This window comes from Dryobates pubescens, chromosome 5, assembly GCF_014839835.1.
Source record: "Dryobates pubescens isolate bDryPub1 chromosome 5, bDryPub1.pri, whole genome shotgun sequence".
NCBI lineage: Eukaryota > Metazoa > Chordata > Aves > Piciformes > Picidae > Dryobates > Dryobates pubescens.
Window position 1 is genome coordinate 29,578,386 of NC_071616.1, and position 24,372 is coordinate 29,602,757.

The 24,372-nt window shown below is 39.1% G+C and overlaps 2 protein-coding genes across 4 annotated transcripts in view; both read left to right on the plus strand.

Annotated features, from left to right (window-relative positions):
* The first annotated feature begins 133 nt into the window (after positions 1-133).
* On the plus strand, positions 134-12,994 carry ATXN3 (ataxin 3). Of its 3 annotated transcripts, none has more exons than XM_009904814.2 (11): positions 134-220; positions 2,680-2,844; positions 3,374-3,418; positions 4,837-4,922; positions 5,322-5,388; positions 8,323-8,410; positions 8,664-8,796; positions 10,052-10,227; positions 10,609-10,732; positions 11,440-11,528; positions 12,092-12,994. In XM_009904814.2, the coding sequence occupies exons 1-11, from the start codon at positions 197-199 to the stop codon at positions 12,184-12,186; spliced, it is 1,092 nt and encodes a 363-aa protein (XP_009903116.2). In that variant the 5' UTR covers positions 134-196; the 3' UTR covers positions 12,187-12,994. The 3 variants fall into 3 exon arrangements, with proteins under 3 accessions (XP_009903116.2, XP_054017879.1, XP_054017878.1); XM_054161903.1 differs by having other exon boundaries at positions 174-220; positions 2,684-2,844; XM_054161904.1 differs by lacking the exons at positions 4,837-4,922; positions 5,322-5,388.
* A 3,985-nt stretch (positions 12,995-16,979) lies between these two features.
* Positions 16,980-24,372, plus strand: part of TRIP11 (thyroid hormone receptor interactor 11) — a 29,747-nt gene continuing 22,354 nt past the window's right edge. Inside the window, exons 1-6 of the mRNA XM_054161905.1 lie at positions 16,980-17,376; positions 20,209-20,285; positions 21,303-21,413; positions 22,165-22,440; positions 23,199-23,267; positions 23,902-24,067. Of these exons, the coding sequence (XP_054017880.1) occupies positions 17,238-17,376; positions 20,209-20,285; positions 21,303-21,413; positions 22,165-22,440; positions 23,199-23,267; positions 23,902-24,067 (838 nt within the window). The 5' untranslated portion in view covers positions 16,980-17,237. The remainder of the gene's footprint in view (positions 17,377-20,208; positions 20,286-21,302; positions 21,414-22,164; positions 22,441-23,198; positions 23,268-23,901; positions 24,068-24,372) is intronic.

The window sequence follows — 24,372 nt, forward strand, 5'->3', positions numbered from 1 at the left end:
GGCAGTTTAGCCTGGCAGCCTCCTTAGCAGCAGAGGGCGCTGTCACAACTGCCAGGCCTCCCGCGAGCTTCCCATCGACGGCGTAGGCTCGCAGACGGCGCGTTCGGATTTGCTGCAGTGGATCGTCGAGCAAGGGAAGCTTTGGTTGGCTGGTGGAGTCACGTGAGGCGGAGGTTGCTGGCCATTGACAATAAACATGGAGTCGATCTTTCATGAGCGGGTGAGTGAGCGGCCGGGTTTTGCCCTTTGCGGAGGTTTGCCGGTCAGCGTAGTGTGAGTTTTGCCGCCGGTTGGCTGTCTGAGCCAGGAGTGCTTTCCTTGGGGGGGGCTGTTTGGGGCGGCGGCTGGGTCTTCCGTCCCACTGTGCGTCCCGACTCAGACCCCGGGTTCCACGGGCTGTACATGGTTCCTGCCCTGCCCTGTCCGGCTGAGCCGCGCTGCCTCTTCTCGGCATCCTTACAGGGGCGGTATGGAGTAGCGACTCGGTTTCCTCTTTCTCAGGGGAGGGCCGGGGCCCGCTCTGCTAGGCTTGCTGGCTCTGTGGGCCGACAAAATGCTGTTACTGGAGATCTGAGAGGGTCGGGTCAGAGCTTCAGACTTTTCTCACACGGTAACTGCTTCTTTTGGGTCTTCAGAAATAGATTTCAGGTACGAGAAAGTACAGGCTACGGTTGCTTACTCTTCTTGAGCGAGTTCGCATGGCTTAGAGATGAGCATGAAGATATATTCCTGCATCTAGCCTGGCTTGGTTGGAGTTGTGTAAGGAGCAGGGAAAAGCAGAGCTGTTAAGGAAATCCTAATTGATGTACTGTGTTTCTTTATGCTGAACAGTGTTGCTGTTTTGGAGGACTATTGCTTATGTGAAATGTGATTTATCCAAGTTCCCAAATATGATTTGTTTGTGCTTTAATGATACTAAAACGTAGTTGTTGTTTTTAATGTACTTTGCCAATGGATCTGCACCTGTGTTATGTTAACGCTTAGATTTTTACATGCTTTTCTCATGCGTAATGGTTGGTTTACTTTGAAACTAAAGCAAGATAGCTGTATAGCTTTTATTTGGGGGGGGGAACACCAGCTATTCTGAAATCCATAGAAACTGAAGAGTATTCTTACAAACCGGGTTTGGCTTGCAAAACTTGGCAAGCATTGTGGTATTATACAGCTGCTGCTCAGAAGAATGAGTGTTGGATTTCAGCCCTTATGCTGCTGCTACAATGACCTTGAGCTTCAGTCTACGTTTTAAAATGTATTGAAAATAAGTGTACTTTTCTTGCCTAGCCTATCACATGATGAAATTACAGTATTTTTTTTTTTACAAGTAAGTTGCATTCTAGCTTAATTGCAAAATGCTCCTGATACAGATGTGACAGAGCATAATACTTTCAAAATTATAAGTTTATTGTAATTTGTAGTTGCTACAGGCTTTGGGGAAGCCAAGGTACAGTGTTGGGTGTGTCACGTGTGAAACAACTGTTCCTGAGTCAGTTACAAAGTTACACCCTAATGCCTGCTTTAAACTACAGTATCCAATTTTTTATTTAAAGTTGTTTAGTGGAAGTTTTAACTGAACCTCTTGTGTTTTTCAGTAAGGTTTGTTCTTCACACACACCACCCCACCCCCCCCCCAAATTCACTGTCTCAGTTCCTGCCAAAAGTGCCACATATATATGCACACCCCTCACTTGAGTCTGCACGCCTCAAATGCTTCCATAAAAAGGCATTAAAAACACCATGTTAATAAAGGAAGTTTCATATATCAAAGACCTAACAATATGGCATTTTTAACAGGACAATGACAATTTCAGAAACTATGGCTTAAGGAGCTGGTATGCTAGAGGCTAGTCCTTTCTTTGATAAGATGCAAGTGGTTAAAAACACTGGAAGGAGTTTATATTAGGATAGACTTAAGTAAAGAGACTTGGGATTGTAGGAAGATGCAGTATTTTAAGTGGGGGGGGAAAGAAAGCCTTATTAATATCCAAAACTGTAGGCTCAGTTTTCTGCATTTTATACTTAACATATGTTAATTTTGCATGTGAATACATTTACTACTTTAAGATAAAACTGTACAAATAGAGAAATATCCTCTTAGTGAATTTAAGACTTCAGCTTGTAATAGAAATAATTTTCAAAGATACTTCAATTTCTCTTTGTTTTGAAATCAGTTTAGTTCAGTTCTGGTGGAGAAGCCTGTGATGCCTGAGCAGGTTTTTCTGCTCTAGTTTTATCATATGACCAGCAGCAGGGATGTAGTCTCTCCCCGCTACAGGGAGGGCCGCTAATGTTTACTCTTGAGTTTCTTATTGAGGGGAGGACATGGTAGTGCTTTGGTAGAGGAAAGAATCGGTTGTCCGGATGGTTGCAGAGTCCTTGTTTAATTTGGTCAGGCCACTGGCAACTTTTACAGCTTTTTCAAACCCAACATTTTTACATGAAATTTATTTCCTTTAAGGAAGTAAAGTGTTGTATGGGGCGGGGGTGTGGTGTTGTCACCATCAAATTGATGAGAGGGTTCTATAACTTGCAGTGTGGTACATCTGAAGAATTTATGGTGTTCTGGGTGAGTGTGGAAGGCAGGAAATTTGCCAGAATGAAGTGCTGGAGTAATTTTTACAGAGTAAAACACTAACATGATTTTTCATTGTCTTTGGTATTTTTTCTCTCTTCCAATGTTAGCAAGAAGGCTCACTGTGTGCTCAGCACTGTCTGAATAATTTGCTCCAAGGGGAGTATTTTAGTCCTGTTGAGTTATCCTCTATTGCACAGCAGTTGGATGAGGAAGAAAGAATGAGAATGGCAGAGGGAGGAGTGTCTAGTGAAGAATATAGAACATTTTTACAGGTAAAATCATCTTATTTGAGGTGGTTTGGTATTTGCTTGATACTTAGTATTGTGTAGCACACACCTGCTATTCTTGCATAGCTAGAGAAGATTAATTTCCCAGTGCTAGAACTTATTAAATTTATAGGCCTTTTAATGTGTGCATCTTAAATTTGGCATTGTCAAATATTACTAGTACAGCTTTACAATAATTCCACAAAAAGCTTCATCATCTTAGAGGTGGGAAGGCCAGGCATGGTGAGGAGGACCATCTGCAATTTGCCTTTTGTCTTTGTAAGACAATGGCAGAATTAGGAACAGAGATTTCCATGCCTCCCTGCCCTTTAAGCACCAAGCATTTCCAATTTAAATGTTTGAGTTTTCAATTAAAAAGCTGATATGGGCATTGAAATTAGCCTTGTAGACTATGACTTGCCAAGTGGATGCTTTAAGTATGTACAGTTATATTTATTTTCAAAGCTGAATTAAGTCTGACCTTTTATGCTTACACTGTTTTCCCTTTTCTCCCTTCCAACCTCACACTGAGCAGCAGCCTTCAGTAAATATGGATGATAGTGGATTCTTCTCCATTCAAGTAAGCCAAGCCTTATATTGACAAAATGTTTAACTTATGCAATATGTGTGTTCTCATCATTTAAATAGCATTGTGCTTTTTCATCTAGTTTCCAGTTTTTAGGCTTAATAGAATTAAATGCTGGACTTTTAAATCTTCACAGTGTTTTCCATTTAAGAGCAGTGACTTGCAGTTCTTCCATTTATGGGCCCTGAAACATGTAGTGGGAGCATGGACTCCTGACTTGTGGTATAACACCTATTGGCAATAAGCCTGATTTCCAATTTGCTTCTTAGGGGCACTTTGAGTGCAGATCTTGGCTGTTGCAAGCCACAGGTGAAATAGGAGACTTGAGCTTGTTTTCTGAAATTATAGACTGTAAAGCCCTTGGTAATGATTACAGCTTACCACAGCAACCTGCAGAATGGAAAAAAACTGCGCTCTCTGCATTCTGATTTTTACAACACACTGTGTGAACGCTGGAGAGCTGTGAGATTTTGGTGTTTGGGGGGGGTTTGTTATTTGTTTGAGTTTTGGGTATTTTTTCTTGGTGTTGGGTTTTTTGTTGCTTGATTTTTGGGGGTTGTGGTTTGTAGTTTTTTTGTTTTGTGTGGGGTGTGGTGTGGTTTGGGGTTTTTTTGTCACAGGATCATAATGAAAAAGTAATTTATAGTAAATATTTTAAATTAAATGGGGAAAAAGACTACTGAATACCAAACCAAGGCTTATGTCTAGAGCTGAAGGCAATATTTTGCACCTTTGACAAGCACCTATGAAAGCTTGGGAGACAACCAATGTTCCAGGATCCCTCAAGAGCCTCTTTTCCTTATGGCAGTACAGGGCTGTGTTTGGTGAAACACTGTTTTGCCTTTCTTGTATTCTTGATTGTGCTTCCTCATTTTCTGCCTTTTTTTGTCCTGTCATTGTTGTGCTCACTTGCTATGTAATTGGCTTGCTGAAAGCTATATGGTATATTTCTTGCAATGTTATTTGAGATAGCTTTAAAGAGTCATTGTGAAAGAATTTGTGCTAATGTACCTGACCCTGTGACAACTGAGTGGTGCAAGACTTTCCAATCATCACTGTAGGGAAGGCAGGCATTGTATTGCAGGGAGGGAATGCAGAGCGGGTACATTGAGAGCAGAGAGATGACAACTTACGAAATGTTTGTGGGAGGTGAAGTTACAGCTTTGTCTAGTGGAGCAAGCTTATTAACACATCTCGGTTAAAATACTGGGTTTGTTACTTTCTATTAGATATGGTATGAGTATTAAGCTGGCTTGTGGATTCATGACAGCTGTGTTTTGAATGTGAATCTTAGGTTTCCTAGCTATGTTTTGAAACCTAAGGTTTATAAAACCAGTATGATTGTTGACAGCAGCTAATAGTTCATTGTTTAAATTTAGATTTGACTTATGAAAAGTGCTGGTTTTTTACAGGTTATAAGCAATGCCTTGAAAGTTTGGGGTTTAGAACTAATCCTCTTCAACAGCCCCGAGTATCAGAGGCTTGGAATCGACCCTGTGTAAGACATTTATTTTCTTTAGCACACTGCTTTCATTTTACTGGGAAAAATACTCTTAATTGATGATATAAGAATACTGTTTCAAGCTCTGTTGCATTATGATGCTTTCATCTCCTCTGTCTTTAATTTTTTTTCATTTTGGGGGTATATATGAGCATCTGTCCTCTGTGCCTTCATGATATTTCAGTATCTGTGACATCACAGGTATATGGAGATCTCAGTAATGTTGACAACTTCCTAAATGTTATAAAAGCAGTACAAGTACTCTGTTGTATTACTGGAATTGTATTATGTAAGTTGAGTTAGTGGTATTAAAGAACTTAAATATTAATATGCACTCCAATAGTAGAGTATTTAATTTTATCTATACCTTTTGTTTTTCTTTTTTTTTTTTTACAGAAATGAAAAGTCATTTATTTGTAATTATAAGGAACACTGGTTTACAGTTCGAAAGTTAGGAAAACAGGTGACATTGCCTTTTATTTTTTAATTTAAAAATTGACTTCAGAATTGGGGTGGAAAAGTGGTTGCCTCCTGCAAACTTTTGTTGCAGTCTGTTTCAATAGTATCCTGGTTTACCAAAAAAAACCACAAAACCAAATAATCAAAGAGTAAATGTTTGTTAAATCACAAAAATGCCTGGCAGCTTTTTATTAATACTTGCATGGGAAAAGACTCTAGGATCAGTGAACCTGTCCTGTAGGGAGTTGCAGCACTGGTAGTGTCTGTGTGATGTCTTAAGCTCTTCTGTTGTTGTTTGGTTTTTTTCTGCTTGAAAAAATAGTGTGGGGAGAGGAAGGGGGAAGTCCTAACCAACTATTAGGATCTCTATAGAATGCAAATTTATTTTGGTGCAATACCTTATTTACATTGTAAAAATAATTTTGCTTGTTTAAAGGGACAGCAGGTATAAGAAAGTTCAAATTTCAATGCATTAATATTTGTGATCACTAGTATCTGTTGGAATAAGGATGGGGAAAGTAAAATAACAATGTTGCACTATTTTAGTAAAGTTTCTGAAACGGTGGTATTTTAAGCAGGAACTACCTATTGAAGGTGAGGGATGGCCATACAAGTATATGGCACATCTGTAATAGTTCAAGTCACATCTGTGTCTTTTTTAACAGACATATAGCATTTTATTTCAGTAGCAAATCCTCATTCTGGATCTTGCAACATAAACCAGTTTGGTTGATTTTTCAGGGTGTTTTTATTTTTTGGTCATACAGAACTTTCACAAATCAAGCTTTTATTTTTTATGACAGTGGACAGGAGTCTCTTGACCCATTTGGTTCATTTTTGTAACTGGTGCCTGTGGTGTCATCCAGTTAAAAGAAGAGTAAACCAACAAACACACACACAAAAAGGAAAACCACAAAAACCCCAAACCAAGCAAACAAATTACCACACCAAACACCCCTTTCTCTTCCAAAAAACCCCAAACCTACAAACTAACAACACTTACAAAAAAACTTCCTACAAGCAACAACCATCACAGAACACACAACAAAATTAATTTCTCCTGTGAGTAAACAAACTAAACTGCTGTTGTTCTGCTGTAGTTTAAAAGTATGGCTAATATTTACAAGGCAACTTTTGTATATTTGATATCTAAAAGACTGAATAGTCCCTTAAACGTATAGGGAAGTTACATACATGTATATTTATGTGTGTATACAACCATGTTGGGGGGAATTCTGTGAAATAGCATTCTACCCTAAACTGTTCAAAGTTGGAGGGAGGGTGTGTTTTGCTTCTACATGTGGCTTGTAACCACATGAAGACGATATTGTGGTGGGTTGTAAATTCTCCCCCAACATGAAATTTTCCAGACCAGCTCAGTTGGAAGCAAATGAAATCTGTATTTACAAGCAAAAGTACAATCTACAATGAAATGCCATGAATATGTAGAAAATGCACAGTATTTACAATTAATAAACCGCACAAACCCCTCCCCCCCAGTCAAAGACCAAGGGGAAGCTAATAGCTTCTCCCTCCCCTACCCCCCAGCACATAAAAGGGACAAGAGACAGAGCAGAGAAGTTAGAACTTAGCCAAAAGAATGCAGCCAAGGTGAAGCAGAACCCAGTTAGTATCTCCCAGCCCAAGGAAGCAAGAAGAGGTTATTTTGGTACAACTGAAGTCCTTTGTCTTCCCTGGGATTGTTTAGAACTGTCACTATTTTCCTTTTTACACCCAATAGTGATTTATTTATGTTTTACTACTTTCTGTTTAAGATCTGTGAAAAATCTTTAAAGGAATAGCCTAAAACTACCACAAATACTTAGGTGTCTGTTATCTAGAGAGTAATGGATTGGTTTAGATTTGACCTGCTTCTCTTGTATTACAGTTAAAGCAAAATTAGTCCACTAAACCTTCCTTTTCCATGTCTCTAATCTGTCCGTTGTATTTGTTTACACTCTTGCACCATTGGTCTTCTTACCCTTTCCTAGTAGCAAAGGGTGTTTTTGACAAATTTAGGGACTGACAGAATGGTAGTCACTTACCTTTATTCCAGGTGAATTACAGCATGGCCCTGACTACAAGTCTATGACTGCATATATGGAAGGTTGGGTAGATAAAAGGGGTATTGATTTTGATAAATGGGTAGTCGTTTTTGTGAGAATGGAGATAGTAAAAATTCTATCTGAAATGGTGCTTCCTGGTTAAAATTGGATACTGAATAAGTATGGTATAAAAAAGGCTTTCCAGACTGGTTCCAGTATATTTGGGGTTTTAAAGGTAGAATATTCTGTCATCCATGTTGACACTGTTGTGTTTTTTTCTTTAGAAGAATTACTAGCAATGGCTAGGTGTTTTCAGGGAACTAGAAATTCTGTGGATATTTGTCTCAAGTGTTGTAATATTAAGCTGTATTATCAGCATACTAAATTTGAGTTAATTTTAAAATTACCTCAAGTAAACAAATGACAGAATGCTTTAATGAAAGTATTTCTTAGAAATAATTCCACTTGTATTTAGCCAATAATTTCTTAAGCTATGGTATTATGTTACGAGTTATTTCTTCCTTCATTAGTCAGTGTATGGATTAAAAGTAGGATTGAGCAGAGTTTTGAAACGATGTCTGAAATAATTCTTCTACATTTTGCTTCTGTATTTTGCTTTATTTGTTTTAATCTGCCTGCTACCAGGGTTCAGTAATGGGAGAGAGTATGCAGGAATTTCCCTACTTCAGACCTCTTAGCTGAAGAGTATTTGAAGGGTAACCTGTAGCAGCATAGATGTTGTTTTTCAATGGACTCCTAATTTAAGAATTTATTTTACTCAATTTATTTGGATATTCCATCATAGAAAAGTACCACAATGTACAGAAATGGATTACCAAGTAATCACTATGCTAATTTGTTCTCTCAAACCTTTTTTTTTTTCTTAATTGCAGTGGTTTAACTTGAACTCTCTCTTGATGGGTCCAGAACTAATATCAGATACATATCTTGCACTTTTCTTGGCTCAATTACAACAGGAAGGTAATAGTAAATTGCAGATGTTAAATGTCATTAATTAAAAGTAGGTAATAATCATTATTTATTAGAACCTGTGTATTCAGTTAACTACCCTTAGTTTTATGATTTGAGATACTGAAATAACCCAAGTCCTTATAATGAAAGGTAGAGCCTCACATTGTAGTAAACTGCACAGCATTGTGTTTCATATGGTGTGCGTTTTGGAGTGTTTATGGATGCACCTTAATGCTGTAGACTTACGATTTGTTTTTCTCAGGTTATTCCATATTCGTAGTAAAAGGTGACCTGCCAGAATGTGAGGCGGATCAGCTATTGCAGATGATTCGGGTACAGCAGATGCAGCGACCAAAACTAATTGGAGAAGAGACAGCACAGTCAAGAGATCAGAGGTAAGGTAAACAGAGAATTCATTTGAATAATATTCAGTGTGACTGGATTCCGTGATTAATGCCTACATGGAAACAGCCCTCTTTTAGAATTAATTAGAGGTACCTTGAGTGCAAGACACTTGGCTACTGTTGCATACCATAAAAGCAAATTGATAGAGTCATAGAATCAGTCAGGGTTGGAAGGGACCACAAGGATCAACTAGTTCCAACTCCCCTGCCATGGGCAGGGACACCTCACACTAGATCAGGCTGGCCAGAGCTTTGTCCAGCCTGGTCTTAAACACCCAGGGACGGGGCCTCAACCACCTCCCTGGACAACCCATTCCAGAGCTTCACCACTCTCACGGTGAAGAACTTCCTCCTCACGTCCAGTGTGAATCTCCCCACCTCCAGCTTCATTCCATTCCCCTAGTCCTATCACTAAAATACAAGTACAAATATGGTGTGGTTTTAAGTGGCCAAAAGCTACCTTTAAAAGAATTCAATCTTTCAGTGCACATAAATGTTGTATAGTGCAGATTTTGAACTTCAGTATTATGATATTTTCCCAACTATAGTAAAATGGGTAGCAAAACTTACAAAAGTGTATGGTTAGTAGTAATCAGTTGTTAATTAAGACTAGCTTGTGCCACAAGAAGAAACATGTATCTGAATTCTACATCATTTAAATCAGACAGCACTTCCTTTGGAATAATTTCACTGTAAATGTAGTGCTGCTCTGTTGGGATGCATACTGCTAATAGGAGACATCCTTGAAAGCATACAGAGTACTACTTCCACGATAGCTTTATCATATTTTTATAGTGATTAAATTGCATACCAATAAAAAGGCTTAAGAGGAATTAATTTATCATTATTCCACATTGTAAAAGTTAAATGGTGGAATAAAGGTAAATTGATAAAAAACTACGTGCAGTAACATGGGAAGTGCATCTAGTTTTTGGAGGATCTATTGCTCTGTTGTGGTCGTGAAAGCTTCCTAAGGAGACAACATGCAGTATTTTCTGCTGATGGAACTGTTTAAATAGCAAGAGGTTCAAATACTGTGTATTTACTGCTTTTTTGTAGGCTTACTGGTTTTGAAATTTTTCCTATTGAGCAGGTTCTTGTCAACCTGTATGGATCTAGAGTTCCTGTATTTTCATGTTTACAGCTGCAAGCTATAAAAAGCTTTAAAAATATGCTTAAATCCTTTAAATCTCACAGTAGCAGTTAATAAAATTTCTCTTGGAATTCTCTTGGAATCTATTCACAGATTACCCAGAAGTGATGTGGACCAAGCAATAGAAGTTAACCATCCTTTTGATGGAACAGGCATGTTAGATGAAGATGAAGAGAATTTTCAGAAAGCACTAGCTCTGAGTAGGCAGGAAATTGATATGGAAGATGAAGAAGCTGATCTTCGCAGAGCCATTCAACTCAGCATGCAAGGTGCAGTGCTCATCTAAATTTCTCTTGCAGTGTTCATGTTGCTTTAGGCGTTGCGTGACTGAAAAAGATTTCAGTATGCACTTACCAGACTCTCTGAAGTGGTGGGCTCTGAGGCATGGAAGGATTATCCATAATTTCCAGTAACCACCTCCATTCTGCTTTTTGAAAAGTCTTAACTTCAATGTTTGCGTTGATCATTGACAATTTAGACTTGCTTCTTAAAGGGTGGCAGGAGGGAAGGGAAATGGTCCTAAGGTGAGGAGGAGAGGTAATATCAAGTAAAGTTAACTAGGTGCTGTTTCTTCCTTTCAAGTTGGATGACATTTTTTCAAGCTGTACATGTTACTGTAATTAGTAGGATATGGCATGTTCTGGTTTTAGGTAGTCGTCGAAGTGACTTCCCAGACTCAGGACGACAGAATGTTCCTCAGTTGCCCCACACCAGTCAGACTGACTCCCTTTCTTCAGAAGAACTGCGAAGGAGAAGACAAGCATATTTTGAAAAGTAAAGTAGTTGACAGAAAACCACATGCAGAAGTACATGTGTAACTTTCAGTGCTTTTGGGCGGCAAATGGATTTCTGAGGTCCAGCTTTACACTCTTAACCTGTTTTCCTAACAGTACCCAAGCTCTGCTATTCTCAGGTGGTTCCTGCAAAGAGAAACCTGTAAATAAGAGGGGATTTGTTAGTGTAACATCAGTCATGTAAAGAAAGAAAAAACTGTGTTCTAGAAGTATCTTCAATTTAAATCCTGTAAATAGCTGTAATTATATTCCTGAAGTAAAATATTTGCTCTCTAAGGCTTTGCTTCTGGTAATGATGCCTCTAATGTGCATCACATGCAAGCTTTCTTGATGATAATTTACATGGAATACCTTTTTAATACATTAGTTGGGGTATTGTAGCTCTTCTGTTTATCTGTGTTCTAGTGGTAGAGGAAATAAACCATCAGGGAGAAATGTTGTGGATGAGAAGTGTTAGACTTTGCATGAGAGGATAAGAATGCTGAACATCCAAGTTCTGGGGAAATAGTTATGTGGCTTGGAATACAGTGTTGGGAAGATAGATGTCTGAAGGCCAGAGTGAAATGATTGAAGAGATTTTAGGTGCAGGAGTGATAACTGTATCAAATAGCTTCTACTCTTGAAACAGACTTGAAACAGGTCTGTACTGATGTTAGTCTTACTTTCTTAAATTTGTAACACTTTCAGGCAGCAACAACAGCTGCAGCAGCAGGATCGGACTGGTAAGGTGCAGGATAAGCCAATGCCAAGCTCAAGCACTCCAGAAGCTGATTCAGGTATTGCTTGTTAAACTGATGTCAAACACTGAAATGTCTTTTCCACCCTTCCTGTGCACTGTTCCCTAACTTTCCTTGTCTGCCTACTTGGTTAGTCCAGGAGTTCAGACTATCACAGCCATTACTCTGACAGTGAAGAGCATTATTATTAGGCCATTTGAGTTGTGGCTTTGCTCTGTTTTCTTTGGCTTGAACATTACAAATTGTAATCTTTATTTGTGCTGAGAATTTGTTTACTAAACAACTTTTTAAGTTGTGTGACAATGTAATAGAGTAGTATCTGACAAAATTAGTGGAACCAGTTTTCAGTAGAACATAAGTATATAGGCTTTAGTAGTATTGGGTATCAATGATTCAAAATTAATGTGTATTTCTTGTTGCAAACTGACTGTTGTGGATGGATATCTAGTGCAAAACTATTTTAAAAAAGAAGGCCAAAACTAGTTTTGAGGGTGGGATGTAGACAGATAGGTGTGGACAAAAGGAATCATGAAAATACTTAACTAGAGTTGAGAACTCACTTTGTGCATTTTTTACAATGAATATGTATTTATTTTCTTTAGGAGGTGATATGAGTGAAGAAGACATGCTTCAAGCAGCCATGAATATGTCTCTGGAATCTGTTAGAAACCACTTGAATACAGAAGAGGAGAAATGACATAACTTCTATTTTTCCCCATTATTGTCAATACACTAAATCTCCATTAACATTTTACTGTATGGATGTTGCACAAGCAGGGTTCATTTCAGTTATGGAAGCAGGGCTGGAGGTCAGAGATTAGAGGGAATCTGCAAATGCAAAAAAGATTGCACTAATCTAGAAAACTGTAGCACTCCTACCACAGAACACGTCTTCACAAAAGTAGCTGTATTAAAATTACTTAAACTTCTCACTCGAACAAAGTTAGACAAGTGTAGCAGCTGTGACTTGCATTTAAAAGGCAAGTTTGAATTGTTTTTGAAGAATTCTGTGGAAAACAGATAAGATGCCAAAACCCAGCTGATTTTTCTTCAGTACTCCTGGAAAAAATAGACACAAGTAATGACTTGTGCTCATAAATAACTAAGCTCTTCATAAGAAATCACTTAAAATGGGAAAAAATCAGAATTTAATTCTGAGATTATTATTTTTTTCGGTGATTGTCTATTCTGAATGACTTAAGGTCAACTTCTCCATCTTGCTGTCCACTTTTAAAATGACCCATTCTCCACGAGAAACACCCAAAAATTTTTAATTGGCAATTCAACAGAAAAATCTTCAGTGTGTTGTTGATTATGAAGTTGCTCCTGAACCTTTCATTGACTTATGGCCTTCTAAGATTTTCTGGGTTTACTTTCGGTTCCAACAGTAAAATTTTCAGATCTGTGTTAAAGTAGAATTTTTTTCACTGGTCTGTTCTCTGTTGGCAAATAACTTTACTGTCTTTGTTTTGTTGCTTGTTTGTTAGACTTTTTGGGGGGTTTTGGTTTTTTAATTTTTGTTTTCTTATGCTCTGTCTAGTTCCACAACTGTCTTTACTATAAAAGGTAGTCCAAATTATTTGGGTTAAAAAGGTCTTCCCTTCTACTACTTCTGGAATATTTTTTTCCTTCAAGCTCAATCTTTCATTCTGGCCTTTCAGTATGAAAGAGCTGCAACTGAGAAAGGAGGAAGGGGATTTTAGGTGCCATAAAGTCAGTGCCACACACATAAGGTGCACTCCTGCAATCTGAAATGACCCTTGTGCAAGTAGCTTTTTTAGGAATGAGTATTTGTCTGTGTGGGTGTTCTTTCTGAAATGCTTTTTATGAGTGTCTGTCAGAATGTTGCAGCTTTTTCAGGAATGGCCTTTATTCATGCACCTTACAGTTTTTTACCATGCTGTTTCTGATCCTGAGAAAAATCGGGGAGCAAAGTATGTGAGATAGCTTATGCTATTGGTTGTAAGACATTTGTTTTGATATACAGAATGTGTGTAGCAGGGTGACCAAACCTGACTTTCGACTTCCATGCAACAGTTGAGATGTTTCATTTTCCTAAATGGTGCTTGAAATACAAATTCTGTTTACATATAAACTATGTGTAAGTATGTCATAGAGTATGTAATCCACTTAATGAATTAACAGTTGGCACAGGCGTTCTAAGGATCTTTTGAAGATAACCCCAACTTTCTTTATAAAAATACTTTAGTTATGTCATTGCACAGTAGTTAAATTTAACTAATTAGTATGAAACGAGTGGTAGCTAGATGGAAATATACATTCAGCATCAAGTAGTACTGTACATGAAAGGGCTCTTACCTCTCAGTAAGGATTTGTTTACAGCAGTGGTTTCTTGATAGTATAGAATATTATTGTATTATACATAATTGGGCTAAATTCTGTTTTCAGTCATTGTGCTGAATTTCCACTAATGTCACCAGAACCACTGGTATGTGTAAGACTATGGATTTTGACATGATAGCACTGCTTTTTAAAAAGTGATTTTAAATTTTCTTTTGAAAGTAATCTTCTTGTGCACATTGCAATTAATTTCTAATGTCTCAATTTAATACAGCTTAGCAATGGCTTTAAAAGGCCATGTGTGCACATACCATTTTGAAATGCTATATTTTTAAGTGTATGTATTTCAGCTTCCAGTTGAAAATTTATATGAAACTGAAAGCAGGAATCTCTAAAGCACTGAATTATTTCTGTACTTGTTGGTAAATCATCCACAGCTTTAATTTACCTTCTTTTGTTGTGCCATAAGTGGATCCTGAAATAAGACTCATTTCTATAAACAGATATAGGCTGTCAATACCAGTATATGGAGCTTGGACCTTTTATCCTCTCTTACAAGAATATAATAAAAATGTGTTATTTCTATAGCTATATAATATAGCAGCCCTAGATTTGGGGGAAAGAATTGTGATCCATGACAATTATGTATTTTTGTAATTACAAAAGCATGGAGTTTTGCATTTGAATTTTCACGTCGCTGCCAAGTGTTGTAGTATATAAGGAGCATAAAGTAACAGTGCCTGAAAAGCACATCTGTGTCATCATTACAGGGCTAACCCTATTCCTTTCTATGTAGAGACAGTGTCACTCTACCAATACTAATTAAATTTTCAAAGGAATGAAGTAAGCATATCTGCCTAGTCAGGCAGCTAAGAGGTAGCAGTTTAAGCTACATGTGTTAATTGCACCAAAGGAAAAGACTAATACTAAGTGCTGACAATACGTATTTTTATAACCCAGGCCTGAAGTTGAGAATGTGTGGACCTGCCAAGAAGCTGTCAATAAAAAGCTGATCTCATTTTTACGGTGTGCATTCTTTCAGTGATGAACCCTTCTCAACATGGCTGAAGTGATGTTTTAAGGCATTTACTAATTTAGAGTCTGGTGTCTAGTCCTTATTTGCATTTCAGACGTGGAGGGAACGCTTTAGTATTTTACCTGCCATAGTCTTCTCCTTCTGCAATTATGGTTCTTCAGAATGTTAAAATACAGGTGATGTTTCAACTGGTTTTGTCAAATAATGTTTTTACTTTTTTAAGAAAAGCAGGTAATTGTTAGTACACTGAGGTGATATGTTGGTTGGTTGGTTTTTTTGGAGTTCCTGTTGGTGCTGTTGCCTTTTTTGAAACATGCTCCCCCTATGAGGTATAACCACTGTGTGAATTGAGGAGGGGAAATTTGTACAAGGGTTTGAACAGAAAGGAGTGATGCAGTATTTAAATGCCACTGAGCAAAAAGAGGAGAAAAACCTTGTCTGTAAAGCATGAAACTGCTGATGAGACTTTATTTTTTGCTGACAGAATTTTATTTTTTGCTACATGAAGCCTAATGTGTACAATACAGTGTAGAATTAGGATTTTGTAAGGGAGTTTTTTTCATCTCTTGCCTAATAGTTGTGCATTTTAGAAATAATGTTCAGTAATAGATTTTTTTTTTTTTTATCCTGAGACTCTGCATTCAGTATCATGCCTTTGGTTCTGAATTACCATACAATTTTTGTCTCTTATTTTGTATATATAAAGCATATGAACACTGAAAAGTTGGGGGTTTTTTTGTTTGTTTGTTTGTTTTTTAAAAGGAGAGAGTTGGGATGTTCTGTCATTGTTTTCACTGGAAAATTGCACTGCTGTTTGATATTATGAAAATGCTCTCCAAAGAGGCACAAATATATATGGCTGTATTTGATACCACTTTTTAAAATAAATATGGCTATAGCTTCTGCTGTTTCTCTCTTCACCCAAGTAATGGCATATGTGCTTTCCTTTATATGTGGATTGGGCACAGAATCATCACACATGAAAACATAGTGTTTGATATCCATGGGCTTTGCACCAGATGTGTATATACAGTAGTGGAGGGGTGATTTTCTGTTGCTTGTAACTGACATTTTGTCATCTCTTTTTAGAATATTGGATTTTTCAAAAGTATGAGAAAATACTCCTGTTGGGAAGGAAGTTGGTGCTGATTCTAATAATGCTGTATCTTTTAAAATTGCATGCTTTCTGTTTTTAAAAATAAGCCACTGCTTCCTCGTTTGCTACCAGAATACACATGGGATGCAAGGCACTGTTTTTGGTTTACTCAATCTACAGTCTATACAAGATGATTTCTGTGTACCTTATTGACAGTACGTGAAAGCCACTCAACCTCCTTCATTAGCTGGTTTTGTCTGTTGTTTGTTTTGACGGGGGGGAAGGGGGGGGGGGGGGGGGGTGGGGGGGGGCAAGAGGGGAACCTTCTGTGCCCTGTTCTTGAATTCTTGCCTTATGTGGCATTATAAAATGAACCAGAATAAGAACTTTCAAGAACTTGAGTATTTTGTTTAAAAAAAAAAATCTTCCAAGACAAAACGTGTTTATCGCCTACTGCAATTTATTAATGACACATGACCTGAGCATGTATGTTACGTAGTAAGGGTCGGGGTTCATATTAATCACAGGGCGCTACTGGCCCAGGTCTGCGGTCGGCTGACGCGGCCGTGGCGTAGCCGGACCGTACCCAACCCGCCGGCCCTGCCCCCTTCGCGGCTGGCTTCCCCTACCCCTTCTGGCCGCCACAACTTCGGTGCCGCTTTTGGCCTCGCCCAGCTGCACTTCTGCACAGCCTGAGGTGGATTCGTTTATTTTTCACAGCGCTGAGAGACGCCGGCCGCGCCAGCTGACAGGGAGGGCCCGAAGGCAGCGGCTCGAACTCGACTACGGCCCGCGGGCTTGGCTTTATTCATCTGAAAAAAGGCATTTTAAAACCACGCATCCCCCGGAGTAGCCTGGCAGATCCCACGGACACTGTCTCGGCTTCCGTGGGCCACGCCGCCCTTACGACAGGAACCGGTAGCCGCCATCAGCTGGCCGGCACTGCCAATCCCCGGTGGCTCCACGGCTATCCCGGCATTCTCCGTTGCCGCGTACACGTCGGAGCGGCCAGGGGGACGTTCTAGCCGGTAGCGGTCGCTGTCGATGGTGTTTCGGGAGTTGGTGTCATGGCGACCGTCGAGGTGGCAGGAGCTGGAGGCGCCGGGAGGAGCCGCTGAGCTGGGCCGTGCCGGGGGAATGTGCGTGGCGGAGGGGGCGCCGAGACCTCTTTGCTGAGCCCGCAGCAGGATTCCTGACCCTCTAACAGGCAAAAGAGAGGGGAAGACCGCCCCTTCGCCTGCGGGAGCCAGCTGCCAGCCGTGAAGGCCGTCCGGTGCGGGGCTGAGTGAGGCCCGGAGCCCTCTGAGCGGCGGCGATGGCGTCGTGGTTGGGCGGGCTGGGCTCGGGGCTCGGTCAGTCCCTGGGGCAGGTGGGAGGCAGCCTGTCATCGCTCACTGGCCAGATCTCCAGCTTCACTAAGGATATCCTGCTGGAGGGCGCCGAGGAAGTGGGCGGTAAGTGAGGTTGAGGTGCTGGACCGGTCGGCCGGGGCCAAGAGGGGCGGAGGATGCTTGCTGGCCTGTGCAGTGCGTGCCTGCTAGGATAGGCCTGGTTTCGTGAGGGAGCCCCCTTCTGCTGCCTGCGCGGCCTGTAGGTGATGGCCGGCCGCGAAAACGTAGAGCCGTCCTGCTAAACTGCGGCTTGGTGCCTTTCGGGAGAACTACTGGCTTTACTTCATGGGGTTGTTGTTGGTGGTTTTGGTTTTTTGTTGTTATTTTTTTTAATTAATGGTGTTGGAAAAGACTTTCGAGATCATCAAGTCCAACCTGTCACCCAACATCATCTGATCAACTAAACCACAGCACCAAGTGCCTCATCCAGTCTCTTCTTAAACACCTCCAGTGATGGTGACTCCACCACCTCTCTGGGCAGCCCATTCCAATCACACTTTCTGTGAAGAACTTCTTCCTAACATCCAACTTAAACCTTCCCTGGCACAGCTTGAGACTGTGTCCTCTTGTTCTGGTGCTGGTTGCCTGGGAGAAGAGACCAACCCCCACCTGGCTACAACCTCCCTTCAGGTAGCTATGGAGAGCAATAAGGTCTCTCCTGAGCCTCCTCTTCTGCAGGCTAAGCAACCCCAGCTCCCTCAGCCTCTCCTCATAGGGCTTGTGTTCAAGGCCTCTCACCAGCCTTGTTGCCCTTCTCTGGACACCCTCCAGCAAGTCAACATCCTTCCTAAACTGAGGCGCCCAGTACTGGACACAGTACTCAAGGTGTGGCCTAACCAGTGCTGAGTACCGGGGCACAGTGACTTCCCTGCTCCTGCTGGCATGTTGTTTCATGTGACCTCAGGATCCGGAGAGTAAACAAACGTATTCCCAGGCTATAATAGCAGAGGTAAATGTGTTCTAGGAAGGTTCTGAATCGAGTGAAGTGTCTTCATCAGTAGTGGAAAAAACACAAGCAACACTCCTGTTCTGTTTGCTTGGTTTATCTAAAACGCCCTTTGATTAGCTGCTTTTAGAATAGTTTCATTAACCCACGGAGTAATAGTAGATTTTTGCCAGTGGTGTGATCTAAGTCTGACGTGTCACGCAGGCAAAGGTCCAGTGTTTCTGATGGTTTTGTTATTTATATTTCAGTTGGGCGCAGGGAAACAAGTAGAGTTCTACCATTCTGCTACAGACAAGTAGAGCAAGGCCCTTGTTTTAAAGGGATTAGAAACTGGGATGATTTATATTTAAAATCTGAAACAAAAGCTGAGTAAAATGAGCTTTCTCAAAAGAGTGGTAAGAGCAGCAACTGCATAGAACAGCTAAGATTTCTGAATGCTCATCTTAAATATGAAATTAAAGAATTCTGCTTTGCAACTTCACAATTATGAAGTATTGTGAAAGTCTTGTATAAGTCCTGTTAGCGAGTGGATACTGCTGGTCTCATACATATGGATGGGGCTTTACAAAAACAAAGCGAGAAAATTTATTCTGATAACTGCAGAGTTAACCTTTTTTCACTTCTCTGAAAGACTTGTTCAGGATTGTTTTAAATTCCAAAATCCATATTAGTGTAGTTTGGAAACTTATTTTATACTGTTGACTGTATAGTCATTTAGTGCAGTTGTTTTGCCTTTTAGAAAGATAAACTGAGGTTCTAATTCACACATTTGTGGTTTAGTTTGTGCAAGAGGGGTGTGCTGATGTTCAGTATTTCCTTCCAGGTTTACTTGACTGCTAGATACTGCTGTGAACAGCTTCCATTTCCTAAAAGGTTCAGAGTATGTTTTTTTATGGGTTACTAGCCTTGAGGGTGTAAAAATCTAGTGGCATCCAAGCACTAAGATTTTTAAATAACATATGGATTAAAAACTGCTTTTCAAGCAGTTCTTAAAATGATTTTTAAAAATTTCCTATGCTTCCTAAATTTTAATATTTTCCCTTACATTCACTGCTTTGCCATCTGAACTGAAGATGTTTTTTAGTTACAGACTTTAACACCTTCAATTTAGCAGTTTTCATGAGTCAGTAGATGTCTCTGCAGCACTTGGGCTGCATGCATGGGTTGTAAACAGCACATAGGAAATTATGAAATACAGTATCTCCTTGAAAATTACAGTTATGTCAAATTTTGAGAGCTTGTCACAGTTGCTAAGAATAATTTCTCGTTAATAATAATAAATAGTATTTCCATTCTTTAATATGGACATGGGAGGAGTAAAGATGGCCTGTTTAAGGAGGGTTGATCATTAAAGGAAGAGTATCCAGGGACAGAACTACCTGCTTTTTGTGTTAAATAAACTGGTATGGTAGATAGTGCCACCTTTGTGAATGAAAGCGAGTCTGGTGGGAGGGTTGTGTCTTTATGTGGGGCAGGATTGGTGTGTTGTGTGGATTATTTTGTGCAGTTTGTTGGATTTTTTTCAGAAAAACTTTGTCATTTTGTATTGTGTGGAAGTAATTTTTGTTTTGAAACTTCACATGAGATTAGTGAAAAATGCACAGCTGTCATGTCATAGACAAAGTTCTAAATTAAATACAGATTCAGTAATACAATCAAGCTTACAAAAATTAATTTCCTTTGTTTTAAAGATTAAGTCCTTATTTTTCTGTTACTTTTGTGATCTGACTTAAAGCCTAGACAAGAGAGGACTAACAGGTTCAGAAAGACTCTCTAGTCTGAGAAATGCTTCTAACAGGGATTTGATACAAGCAGTTTTTTATGCTTACTTAGGAATGAACATTGAAGCAGTCTAAAGTAAGATACTCATGTAACTGTGGTCTTAATTGATGTCTACTTAACTGGTTAAAAGTCCTTTAATAAAAATGAAATTTTTTCCTTTTTTTCAGATGCAGCCACAGAACTCCATGTGTCCAATTCTAGACTGAGAGAAATCGAAAGTATTAATGCAGCACAAAAACTTGAAGTAAGAAATTTTGGAACATGACTGCAATTAAAAGCAATAAATAACATTTGTTTCTTGTAAAGGTAAAATATGGCACTGAAGTTGCTTGTCCCTGGGTAAATCTAGAAACAAGGGTGAAAGTGGTGTTAAATGTGACTCTTGTTTGATGACAAACTACCATCACAGTGCAGGGGCACATTTGCTGATTGGAGTGTATGTGGTGCAAGTTTTCATCTTTTGCTAACGTACACATCCTGTAGCAGTGCATACCTATCACGTGGACTTGGACTGCAGTAATAGACTTAACTCTGAAAAGCTTGCAAATGCAAAAATCTTCTAAGTTTCATAAATTTTATCGTCGGTATAAAGTGTTTGTGTTCCTTGATGCAGGTCTGCCTGTGTTGCCCTACTGTATGGTCATTTTAACACGGCTACAAATGCTCATGCTCTTCCAAAACTCCTTACAAATCCCATGTCGCCTTGTAGAAGATGAGTTTGTGTACAGAGGACTTGGTCTTGTGAATTTATGGCTGTAAACCTACAGCTTTCATGTATGTCTGCAGCCCTCAAGAGCACTGCGAAGTAAAGATAGTTAAGATATTCCTGGGGAAGTAACTGTTTGTGCCTGTCATTTTTGTAGACTCTTGCTATCTGCTACAGGCCAGTGTCAGAATACTGGACTCCATGGATATTAGCTCCAATTTGTGCGGTGTGGCTGTTCTTAAATCCCACCTGTGGATCATGCTAAGGTGTCATTTAGCTCCGAATTTTTCTTCTTGCCATTTACCTCTTGTCACTGCAAACCTATTTCTGAAAGTGAGCTGAGTCCATGGCATATGAAAATGAAAATTAAAAGCTTGGATGTGTACCTGACTGTGGGTCAACACTTGGAAGTTACTGTCACTGTGCATTTTAATGAAATAGCATGAGAAATCTGTACAGTTTAATTGATTTCTTTACTGTTCAGCAGACTTAAACTTTTCTAATTCTGTAAGAACTATTCTGAATTTACCAACATGAATTTCTCATTTTTGCTAGAACGAGAGACTGAAAAAAGTTTGTAGCGATTTAGAAGAAAAGCATGAAGCAGCGGAGCTTCAAATAAAGCAGTTGTCTGTAGAGTACCGAAAGCAGCTTCAACAGAAAGAGGTAAGGTACAGAGTGAAATAATTTGAACAAGTATGCCCTGTAATCATAGACTCATAGAATTGTCAGGGCTGGAAGGGACCTCAAGGATCATTTAGTTCCAACCCCCTGCCATGGGCAGGGACATCTCACACTTAGATCAGGTTGCTCAGAGCCCAGTCCAGCCCAGCCTTACAAACTTGCAGGGATGGGGCTTCTACCACCTCCCTGGGCAACCTGTTCCAGTGTCTCACCACCTATATTATGCTGTTTAATCTCTTTCTTAGAGTTTCTGTGCTAATCCAGAGTAAATGTTATCCAGTTTAGGTTTCTTGGTTTATTAATGTAGACACTGAGAGCCTAAGACATACATTTCATGGGACCATGTAATGTAAGCAGAGCTGGCAGCAGATAGTTAAGATATGTATCAGTATTTTTGTTGTTTCTGGAATCACTGTGAGAAAGAACATTTAACTTCTCTGCATCTCTAATTCAGTTATCTTTAAAGAAGTCAAAATTTCCTATTAAAACTTTGGATGTGCATCATTGCATATTTGTAAACTTTGCATAGTCTGTAAAATATGAGTTAAGACTGCTTTTCTACCTTAGGAGAGTATGGGGCTTCTTTCCTTTTTTAGTGAAAGTGAAGTATTTTGTGCTGGGGGTGGGGGGGAGTTGTGTGGTTGGTTCACATTTTGTGGGGCCACAAGAGATAAAGTAGAGTCTATTTTGATATTCACTTACTCAAATAATGCATTTTATTCTGTATGTTCAGGTGGAAATCAGCCATCTGAAAGCCAGACAGAATGCTCTACAGGAACAACTGCAGAAAGTACAGACAGCTACTCAGTCAGCACAGTTAGGAACTGATGCTTTGCCATCAGATGCTACTTCAGCTTCCTATGTTCCTGTGGTCAGACATTCATCAGGTTTTGAAGGAGATGACATGGATTTTGGAGATATAATATGGTCACAACAAGAAATAAACAGATTGTCCAATAAAGTTTCTACACTTGAATCTGAAGTTGACCACTGGAAGCACATTGCACTAGTGAGTGGTTCCCCTCTATCTCACGCTTCCCTCTCCTCTACATTAATGTTTTCATTGCATTTAGTAGTTTTGAAGTGGGTCTTTTGAAAGTTACACTATACAGTTTCTAGAAGTGACATGATTTGAGGGAAAAGCTGATCTTGTTGTCATTTCCTTACTGTCATATGACTAGGGGCATATTCAGTGACTAACTTCCAAATATTTTTTCTTGATGATTTTATGCATGATTTGTCAAGTTAGGAAAAGGATTTCATAAATTTCTTCCTGGCTCTACTCTTGAATATTTACTGACAGCATCATACTATTCAAAGTGATAGCTGGATACTTGCATACTGCTTTTACGTACTCTTCTCTCAGTCCTTGGTGTGTCAGTTGTAGTTCATGATCTGCTGAGACACGGGATCTTGCAAGCTGTTGTTGATGTCAGTCATCATTTATAGCCTGCTTTCAGAGTTATAGTTTTCCCATGTGGAATTACTCAGTTAAGCAGCCCAGTTGTCTTATTAGATGCAATAACACACCCCACCCCAAACTTTTACACATTTGCCTGTAATAACAATTATTTTTTGATGGAAAATTAGAATGTTTCCTTTAAAGTGCCCTTTTTTTTAATATACCCATGTTACTGTAGATTTAAATTTTGCTCCACATTAGCTTTGTTGTTTTCTACTTTTGAGTATTAATGGAGGAAACACTTACGTGGAAAATAACCATATTTATCACAGTTTTCACATGGATATGTGATTTTTTCTTCTCAGTCTTCCAAAGCACAAAGGACAGATGATGCTGAACAAAGTGAAATATGCAAACTGCAAAATATTGTTAAGGTAAGATGACATCTTTGACAAACTATTCTTCCTTTATACTTTTGATAGTTTTGCATATGGCCACAAGACTTGTAGTTAAATGTAGTTAAAATACAACTCTAGCACTTGTCTTCTCTGTTCAAATGCATGTGAGCATGTAATAGCACAACAGTATTTCAGTCAGCCATACAGACAAGAGTTATTCATAGAAAGGGTATTTATATAGTTTGATGAATAGAATATGTAAGCTTAAAAGAACATCAGTATTTATAAGGGCAAGTTACTTTCAGAAGATGTTGATGACTTACGAGACTGAATTTTAGAGAGACAAAGTAATTTCTTCTTCTCAGAAACATCTTGTGGTTTTTCATTGAAGACACAAAATACTGGCTTGGATGTCATCCTTGAAAGTTACGAGAGAGATGTCCTAATATCTCCCTACATTGGTTTAATATTTGGTTTTGTGCAGATGTATTTTTAAAGGATTGTCTTAACATGTTTAGAAAAACCCAAATCAGCAAGAATATTGACCTCTCTTGGGAGAAATCCTTTTAATCAGTCCGTTCATTTACTAGGAAAAGCTTTTTCTTTCGTTTGTAATTTTTCTTAAGATTCTGTTCTGTATTTTATCATTCTCCTTCTCTAATATTTTTAGGAGCTCAAACAGAATTTATGTCAAGAAATAGATGAACATCAACATGAACTTTCAGTACTGCAGGATGCACACAGACAAAAGCTAGTAGAGATTAGTCGTCGACACCGAGAAGAGCTGAGTGAATATGAAGAGCGAATTGAAGAACTTGAGAATCAATTACAGCAAGGTCTTTATTACCACATGCTTGCTTTATTTAATGTGTAGTGAATTTGTGTTAAAGCATGAAATATGTAATAGTGTAATAGATAGCAAAAGCAAGATGTTTGGGAATCTGACTTTCAACTTTAGTTCAGCTTTAAGACATGTATGTCCTGGTATCTTATATTCCCTTTAGCTGGCTTGAAAACTGGAATGATAGCATTTCATCTTCTGACATATATCAGTCTAGAGGTCATTTTCTATGCATATCAAATGTTGTGCTCTAAATTCTAAACATCAGGGGTGGGTTTTTTTAATTTGCTCTGAATATAG

Bases quoted from the DNA above. Each gene is read 5' to 3' on its own strand.
- ATXN3 (XM_009904814.2), top strand. From the start codon at position 197: ATGGAGTCGATCTTTCATGAGCGG. The intron at 2,845-3,373 runs GTAAAATCATCT...CACACTGAGCAG, and splicing joins AATATAGAACATTTTTACAG to CAGCCTTCAGTAAATATGGA. The intron at 8,411-8,663 runs GTAATAGTAAAT...TGTTTTTCTCAG, and splicing joins GGCTCAATTACAACAGGAAG to GTTATTCCATATTCGTAGTA.